We start from the raw sequence: 9,551 nt of genomic DNA, 5'->3' as shown, positions 1-9,551 counted from the left end.
TTCAATATGACATGGCACCTTATTATTATTATTATTATTATTATTATTATTATTATTATTATTATTATTATTATTATTATTATTATTATTATTATAATATAGTAATAGTACTACTGAGTTAAAATTATATTGTATGGACTAAAAATATAGTGAATAACTTATAAATATACTTATATATATGATAATGAGATTCATTTTTAAAGGAGAGCATGTATTGCAAAAATAAATAAGTTGCAACCTTTTTATTACTAAAATTGACACGTATAGTTATTTTGTTCACCCACTCCTTCTTGAATACCCATTTATCTTTCAATAAAAATATTTTCTGTGACATTTTTAAATGATACGTATGTTGAGAAGTGTTGATCATTATTATGGAGGCAACATAATTTTTATTTAAAAAAAAAAACATTTTTCAAATTAAACTATTTAATTAAAAAGTAAAAATATATTTATATTCGTCCAAATTTACATATTTTTCAAGACAGAGATTTATGTAAAATCTTTCCGAACGTCTTTCCCTAACCATTTTTTTTTTGAATACTACTGTGTTCGTAAGTCAATATTGTTTCTACAGAGACTTGATCTCACAACCTCACTTATAAGGGAGTAACTTGATGTCATTGGATAAAGTCCTTGGCCTTTCCCTAACCCTTTTGAGTGCATGATAAAATTTATTTTGATGCCACCTAAATTATGAATGAAACTTACTAAAAATAATGTCTTTATCCACTTGTCAATGTATTATGCTAATTTTGTCTGACACCCAAACAGGGAAGAAATAAATGCATGCAAGAGAGGAAAATAAAGGGGTTGTTTGGTAAATTGATATTAGCAAATAGCGGTTAGCTGATTGAGTTAGTGAGTTTATCTAATTGATAGCATTTGTTATTATAGAAAAATGTTTAGTAAATTAGTTGTTAGTTGATAGCTGATTACATGCAAAAATACTTTTTCAAATTAAAAGGCTAATTCAAAAAATTATTTTGTGCAATTTTTTAATTTTAGTATTTTGAGACAATAAATTATTAAAAAAATTTAATTAATCAAATACTCATATTAATTGTTTAACCAAAGTAAAAAGCTAATAGTGCATAGAAGAAAGAAACAGAACCAATTATATGACAACCAATTATTTTATTTATCATAAAGATGTTGCAGAGAAGTAACTGGAAGTGCTACTTCAATACAATATTATTACAGATTAAATTAGTTGCCAAATTTTTTATATGCATGTAATAAGGAGTATAGTACGTGCAGCGTAAACAATGGAAATTCAAGCTTTAATGCTTAGGGCTTTGCTTCATCCACGGCCTTCTCCCCCTTGTATGAGCAGCACCTTTGGCACCCATAGTTGCCGTGGCCGCAGCAACCGTATTGGCATCCTCCACCACCGTGACCACCGTGACCATACCCACCGCCACCGTGGCCATAGCCTCCACCGCCGTGTCCATAGCCTCCACCGCCGTGTCCATACCCACCTCCGCCGTGTCCATACCCGCCACCACCGTGACCATACCCGCCACCACCGTGGCCATAGCCGCCACCGCCGTGTCCGTAGCCTCCACCGCCGTGTCCATAGCCGCCGCCTCCGTGGCCATATCCGTCGTTCCCTCCACCGTAGTGCTTGTCATCTCCGGCAACCCCATTTGCCTTCTCAGCTTTCGTCGCTGTATATATAGATTCCTATGATTAGCTAAACAATTTTTTTTTGATATAATATTCGATTTCACAACTTAGACTAAACTAATATTAAACCTCCAAAATTTTAAAGTACAAAATGTTGGAAAAAGACAACAAAATCTAAACAGGGCGAATCCAGTGGGGGGCAAGGGGCACCCTCTCCCACCTCCATTATATATATATATATATATATATATATATATATATATATATATATATATATCAAGTTGACAGTATATATGTCAGTATGAGTATAAATGCAGCTTAAAGTATATATGCATGCATAAGTAAATTAATTATTACAAATAATCAAGAACATATAGGCCCTATTTGGTAAAAAAATTAGTCTATAGGTTAATTTTGACTTATTTGACCACTATTAATTGTTTGATTTAGTTAAAATATTAATATAAATGTTTGGTTAATTAGTTTTTTGCAACTCCAAAATGTTAAAATTGAAAAAGCTACCCCAAACAACTTTTTCAATTAACTTTTTGAGAAAAGAAATTATACCAAACAGCTAACAGCTAATTTACCAAACATTTTTGTATAATCAGCTAATTATCAACTATTTATACCCTCTAATTAACACAATCAGTTAACAACTAACAGCTATATCAGCTAACAGTCATTTTACCAAACAGGATCATAATAGAAAGTTTCAATGTGTCATTATATATAAAGTTTAAGTTGGAGTATATATATATGAGCTATGATTATAAACTTACGATCAAATGAAGTAGTAGTAGTCTCAGCCAATTCCCTGGCTGTAACCTCGGAAGCTATCATGAGAAACACGGCCAAAGAGAGGCCGAGGAGAACAAGAACCTTTGAAGCCATTTCTTAAAACGGTTTACTATGTAAGATTTGATAGTTGAAGGATGAAGAAAACTGAGGAAATGTTGCGTGTATTTATAGGGGGAGTGAAGGTGTTCACATTAGTACGTAGAGTCACATCTCATTAATGGCAATCGTTATCCCGTGGATCAGGGTCTACAGTGCATTGTAAATCCTGATTTTAAACGACATAGTTTTGAATTTTAATTTTGACGATGAGTGTTTGTTATTCAATTCATGTTTTTTCTTTTACTGTAAAGCATATATATGCATCAGTTTCTGTGTCTTATGTTAATTCATGTTTTTTCTTTTACTGTAAAGCATATATATGCGTCAATTTCTGTGTCTTATGTTAATTCATGCTTTTTCTTTTACTGTAAAGCATATATATGCGTCTGTGTCTTATGTTAATTCATGTTTTTTTTTTTTACTGTAAAGCATATATATGCGTTAGTTTCTGTGTCTTATATTACGTAATTCTGTAACTTAAGAGTATGAGTTCTGTATCCGGAACAAATTAGTAGTCGTGTAACACAAAACATATTGTGTCTTATTATTTAGGAATTTATACCTTGTATTGTGAAATTATGTGCGTATAAAACATAAGTTATCCCCCTAAATCGAATTGAAAAATAAGTGAATATAACATGTATATGTGTATCTGTCTTGTGTTTCGTAATATATTATTTGTGTACTGAATTTATATTATTTGATATGATGGTGTACACATTTATGATTGGAGTGAAGGTCTTCACATTAGTACGTAGAGTCACAGCACATTAATGGAGTGTCGGGCCACGAGGTTGGGGGTAGTTGAGTTCGTGGTTTTCCAATCTACCAAGATTTAATACTTTGATTTGACTTTCGTATGGTTTACAGCAAATGATCCCAAACCAAAAACGATTATAATATTGTTTGCCTTTGTTTTGGGGTAATTGATCTGTCATTCTTTAATAAATTTCGTACTTAGCTTCCATCTATTTTCACTGATTTCTTGTTCTTTAATTCATTTTTCTTTTATTTTGTGTGGTGGTGATGAAATTGATTTTGGCTTGCTAGTCGGTGAAAATAGTTTTTGGTAGAGCATGTTATGATGATTAAATTTAGTTTCAAGTTTAATAGGTGTACTATAGAAGAACACTCTCGAAGCAAAGGTTTTTTTTTTTTTTTTTTTTTTTTTGCTATCGTTTAGTTAAGCATCAATGCTAAGACTCACATAGTCACACAATCACACACAAATGTAAAGAAGTTCAGGGATCGAGTCTCACCAGCGGCAGTGTGGGAGTAACCTCTCAAAGTGACGGGGTTCTTTGTGCGCAGTGAGCACAGGTCTAGCCTCTGTGGTTCATGTTCAGTTGAGTTACCATAATTTACATCCTCCCAAATGCTCTATCGGGTCGGAGTGTGGGGGGCCTTTAGGGTTGGGGTTCAGCCTTTTGGAAGAATGTAAAGAAGTTTTCAATAATGCTGTTATTTTCGGTGTTACTTATCATAACTAAAACGAATAATGATAGGAAAATTATAATTACCTTTAATTTTATCACTCACAAACCAACCACTTTATATATGATGTGGCAAAATTTTAGGTATTAATTTTTCTTTTTCGGAGTACTCTCATACTTCCGGAAGAATTTGATCTGTTGACCTTCACTCAAAGAGAGTCACAGAGATGTCAACTGAGCACAATGTGCTTGATATTTTTTTTTTTAATTTTAATTCTATTATGTAAGATTGTGCCACATCATGAAGGAGTGGTTTAGGAATTTATAGTATAATTCATCAAATCGGGAGATGTAAATATAAATGAAAAGTCCAATACATGTGACACCGGGGCATACCCCTGATTACACCAAAAACATAAATATTAACTAGACACAAGAAAACTGGAATAACATCGCGGCTAATACAAATTAGACTAAGCAAAATTAATTAAAATAAGCTAAGCCTAACTAGTACGCCATGAGGAAAGCACCATAAAACCAAGTCCGATCCCGTGCACAATGGTCTCTTTAGATCTGAATGTAAAAATAAAACTCCATAAAGACTCGAACCCAAGTCACCCACTAACCAGTCTAGATCTCTCTCGCCATGCTAGCTTGAAGCTTTAAATCCATTCTATCTTAAGATAATTTAACCGTATATGTCACAAGTAGAAAATCCAAATAATCTCATGAAAACATTCATCAACTCTGTGCAAGAACTTGAACCCAGGCTGGAATCCCCAATACAACACTCTTTACCACTACACCACATTTACCTTTCAAACTAATAGCTCATCCATAAATTAAAAATGATAATGCAGTAGCAAAAATCGTCCACCTAAGGGAGGGAGATCCAAAAGAACTCCCAATTGATGTGAGAACCGAACCTGCGCCATATGTCCACCACTCAACCTCACAAACCAACCAACCACGGAGATCACTTGTTACATCTTAGTGACGGAACATCTATGAACCATGGGGTCACAAAACGGGTTAGCCCATATAGTATAATTCATAATTGTATTTGGAACAGTTTCAGGCAAATTGATCAAAGAATTATAAAGAAAAAGGATAAAATATGGTTTCTTCCAAAATTGTCACCCTCCTTCCGTTACTCAAAACTTTTGTGGGCATAGTGGCACCAGAGTCTTTCTACTCATATTAATTGTCCCCTCCCCGTCCCCACCCAATAGACTCTACTCATATTAATTGTCCCCTACCCCTCCCCCACCCAATCGTTATACAATGCACCATGGTCAAAAACTATATCGTTTTATTTAGTGAAAAGAAATAGTGACCATTACACTTAACTAGTCTCGCATTTATTATGTGCTTAGAATAAAATAAAACTAACTACAGTCATATCTAAAATAAATTAAAATTGAATAACAAGTCTCTCACATATTGAGTATGTATTGTCAAATGAAACTGTAGTGGAATTAGAATGATATTTTGGTACGATTGTGCTGTAATAAAATTACAGCGTGTATAAAATGAAACTGAATAATTGCTCTCACATATTGAATGTATATTGTCAATTAAAAATGTAGTTGAATTAGAATGATCCTTTTGTTGTGCTAAATGTAGTTGAATTAGAATGATACTTTAGTTGATACATAATGAAAGTATGAAATTACATTGTAAAATTGAATAACATTTATTATATATTGAATGTATATTGTCAAATAAACTGAAGATGCATTAGAATGATACTTTAGTGGAGCTGTAATAAAACTACAATGTGTATAAAATGAAACTGAATAAAGTATCACAGATTGAGTGTATATTGCCAAATGAAATTGTAGTTGAATTAAAATGGTACTTTAGTTGTGCTGTAATAAAACTACAATGTAAATAAAAAGAAACTGAATACGTCATAAAAAGAGGATTAGTTGGACATAACGGGTGTCGTTTCTTTTCATTAAAAGAAACAACACCGTTTTGGATCATGGTCCACAGTAAATCCCCCCTGCCCCCACCCCCCCCCCCCCCACCCCTAATTGTTATACCATGGAGTAGGGTCCACTACTTTGCATTGTGGACCTTGATCAAAAAATTATGTGCATGTAGTTAACATATTTTGTGTCTTCCATTAATAAATATTATGTGCCTGGCCTGTAAATAAATTGTAGTTAATATATTATGTGCCTTAAATTTATTTACAAGCACATAATCTATTAAGTGCAGACAAATAATCTGAATGTCATTTTTATCCGAGTTTTCTATACAAGGTAGACCCTAGAGATGACCACGGTTCCGGTTCGAACCGAAGGTTCGAACCGGGACCGTGACTGTGCGAACCGGAACCGAACCGGAACCGTCCGTACGGTTTCGGTTCCGGTTAAGGTTTGTAAAATCTTGGAACCGGAACCGCCGATTCCGGTTCCAAACCGGAAAAAAATAAATATTATAGTGTTTTTTTTATTTTTTTTAATAATTCCAGTTAGAACCGGCGGTTCCAACCGGAACCGTCAGTTCTGAACCGGAACCTTACTATAAGGTTCCGGTTCCGGTTTCGCCATCCACGGAACCAGAACCGAACCGTGGTCACCCCTAGTAGCCCTGGTCCATGGTATAATCCCCTCCCTTTTTTATTATTATTATTATTTTTTTTTTATTTTTTTTTTTACTACTTTTTGTGGCCATAGTGGCACCAGAGGTTTTAAATATTTCTTGAATGATAATTGACTAGTTGAATCAATCTAGGGGCATCAAGGGTATAATGCCCAAAGGGTCTAGTGTCACAATAAAGCAATAATGATTGGGGGAGGATATATAAAAGGTGCAATCTTTTAGTTTTAGTATCAATGTAATGTCTCACTTCCTCTCACTAAAGGTATATCGTTGGCTTTGTATCCATCACAAAATAACACAAAACAAAGATGGGGACTTAAAGTGGATGATAGCCCTAAAATATCAACACACCAATAATATAGTGATACAAATTTGGGTGAGTAAAATTTTGAAGTTTTTATAATATAAGCAAGATGCACCGACTATTGTTTTTACAAAATTAAAGAGTTGGTCACCGAACAAATATTTTTACAAAATTTTTGAAGATAGAGATATTTATAAAAATGTAGAAAGAAATAAGAAAGACTATTTTTTTTCTTGGACCTAGTTTGAGAGCAGTAATGTTATAATGTTATTTACCAAGTCAAATAACAATTATAAGGAATAGGGACGATGTTATAATGTTGTTTTCCGAGTCAAATAACAATTATGAGGCCGGATTAGTGCCAAGTTTAGTCCTATAGTACTCTTTTCATTTTCAAAAGTGAGGATTATCATTATATCATTATATCATCATATTTGCAATTCATATACTATTTTCTCTACATATCTTCAATTCAAACTCACTCCTAATAATAATAATAATAATAATAATAATAATAATAATAATAATAATAATAATAATAATAATAATAATAATAATAATAATAATAATAATAATAATAATAATAATAATAATAATAAGAATAAGAATAACAATAATAATAACAATAATAATAACAATAATAACAATAATAACAATAATAATAATAATAATAATAATAATAATAATAATAATAATAATAATAATAATAATATTTTAGTGCGCTTAATAATAATAATAATAATAATAATAATAATAATAATAATAATAATATTATTATTATTATTATTATTATTATTTATATTATTATTATTTATTATTTAAAAAATATTTTTTGGATTGGTTCACTATGTTAAAGAATGTCGTCAGACTTCCAAACTTGCATATAGCCACTCATTGACTTTAAAAAAAAAAAAAAAAAAAAAAAGCCTTGTTAAATTGAATATTTAAGAATTACATGGATAAAAATTTGTGTGAGATCGTCTCACGGATCCTTGTTGGTGTGATAGGTTGTGTCAAGATGAATATGCAATATTTATACTAAAAAATGTAATATTAATCAGGAATAAAATGTTTATTAGTTATATGTGGGAAAATGTAATACTTTTGAAGAAAAATATTATATTTTTACATTTTAATTTAAAAGTAGTACATTTTTTCCTCAAAAGTATTACATCTACTATCTACTATCTACTATACTAATAATCTACTATACTAATAAGAGCCCAAGAGAGTTAGGCCTATAATGGGTAGAAAAAATGGCGGTCACAGATTTTAATCAAATGAATGGCTCAGATTGATTAAAAGATTAATCAGATTTGAATTTTACACTAAAATTTCCTAAAATATCCACACACCGTTACTAATTCCGTTAAAATTTTAAGAATTGCCGCTAGTTCACCGTTAACTTACTCATTGATTTCAATAAAAAAAAGGTCTTAGGTTCGAACCTCATCCCAATCAAAGTTGGCATAATTAGTACTCTATTTTACTCTTATTAAATTATATAAATAATAATTTAGTAGTTACAACAAAATATAATACATATGCATTTCTTTAATTTAGAATTATGTGTCCACAATGTCTTTATTCAAAAAAAAATTATTCATTATCAATAAATTAAATAAGATAAATAATTTTATTAGTTATACTGTCTTTATTTTTTTTAATATAAAAATTCTTTATATTCAAATTTATTAATTGATTATATTCACTACATTGTCCTTACAATGTCTTTATTCAGTGAAAAACAAATTATTAATTATCAAAAAATTAATTAAAAGAAATATTTTCATTAGTTATATTGTCTTTATTTTTCTCAAATGTAAAAATTTTTACATTCAAATTCATCAATTGATTATATTCACTACATTATCTATTATCTTTTTTGTGCACTATTTTTCTAATTAAATATCAAAGTTATAACATAAAATAATGCTATGTATTTATTTACCAAGTATTTTATTAATACCATGAAAAAATTAAAAAAAAATATATAATTAATAAAGTCAACCATATTAACTACTTGAGAGATTTTGTGACAAATAGAGTATTCAAATCACACAACAAATTGAAGTGAGAATTGCCGTTAGTTCACCGTTAACTTACTCATTGATTTCAATAAAAAAAGGTCTTAGGTTTGAACTTCATCCCAATTAAAGTTGGCATAATTAGTACTCTATTTTACTCTTATATTAAATTATAGAAATAATAATTTAGTAGTTACAACAAAAAATAATACATATGCGTTTCTTTAATTTAGAATTATGTGTCCACAATGTCTTTATTCAAAAAAAAAATTATTCATTATCAATAAATTAAATAAGATAAATAATTTTATTAGTTATATTGCCTTTATTTTTCTTCAATATAAATATTCTTTATATTCAAATTTATTAATTGATTATATTCTCTACATTGTCCTTACAATGTCTTTATTCCGTGAAAAACAAATTATTAATTATCAATAAATTAATTAAAAGAAATATTTTCATTAGTTATATTGTCTTTATTTTTCTCAAATGTAAAAATTTTTACATTCAAATTCATCAATTGATTATATTCACTACATTATCTATTATCTTTTTTGTGCACTACTTTTCTAATTAAATATCAAAGTTATAACATAAAATAAGGAATAAGGTTCAAATTGGCCACTGAACGTAACCTGAAAA

At 30.1% G+C, this 9,551-nt stretch overlaps 1 protein-coding gene across 2 annotated transcripts; it reads right to left on the bottom strand.

Moving 5' to 3' along the window:
* Positions 1-1,117: 1,117 nt before the first annotated feature.
* Positions 1,118-2,582, bottom strand: LOC109175088 (cold and drought-regulated protein CORA-like). 2 transcript variants are annotated; one of them, XM_019324335.1, is made up of 3 exons: positions 2,412-2,582; positions 1,524-1,670; positions 1,118-1,481 (listed from the first exon to the last, which is right to left on the bottom strand). In XM_019324335.1, exons 1-3 carry the CDS (start codon positions 2,521-2,523, stop codon positions 1,291-1,293), a joined length of 450 nt encoding a protein of 149 aa, XP_019179880.1. In that variant the 5' UTR covers positions 2,524-2,582; the 3' UTR covers positions 1,118-1,290. The 2 variants fall into 2 exon arrangements, with proteins under 2 accessions (XP_019179880.1, XP_019179879.1); XM_019324334.1 differs by having other exon boundaries at positions 1,118-1,670.
* Positions 2,583-9,551: the final 6,969 nt, after the last annotated feature.

The sequence above is a fragment of the Ipomoea nil genome, unplaced genomic scaffold (genome assembly GCF_001879475.1).
Source record: "Ipomoea nil cultivar Tokyo-kokei standard unplaced genomic scaffold, Asagao_1.1 scaffold0684, whole genome shotgun sequence".
In the NCBI taxonomy this organism is placed as follows: domain Eukaryota; kingdom Viridiplantae; phylum Streptophyta; class Magnoliopsida; order Solanales; family Convolvulaceae; genus Ipomoea; species Ipomoea nil.
The sequence above is the reverse complement of the archived record's forward strand: the minus strand, read 5'-3'. Positions and strand labels throughout refer to the sequence as shown.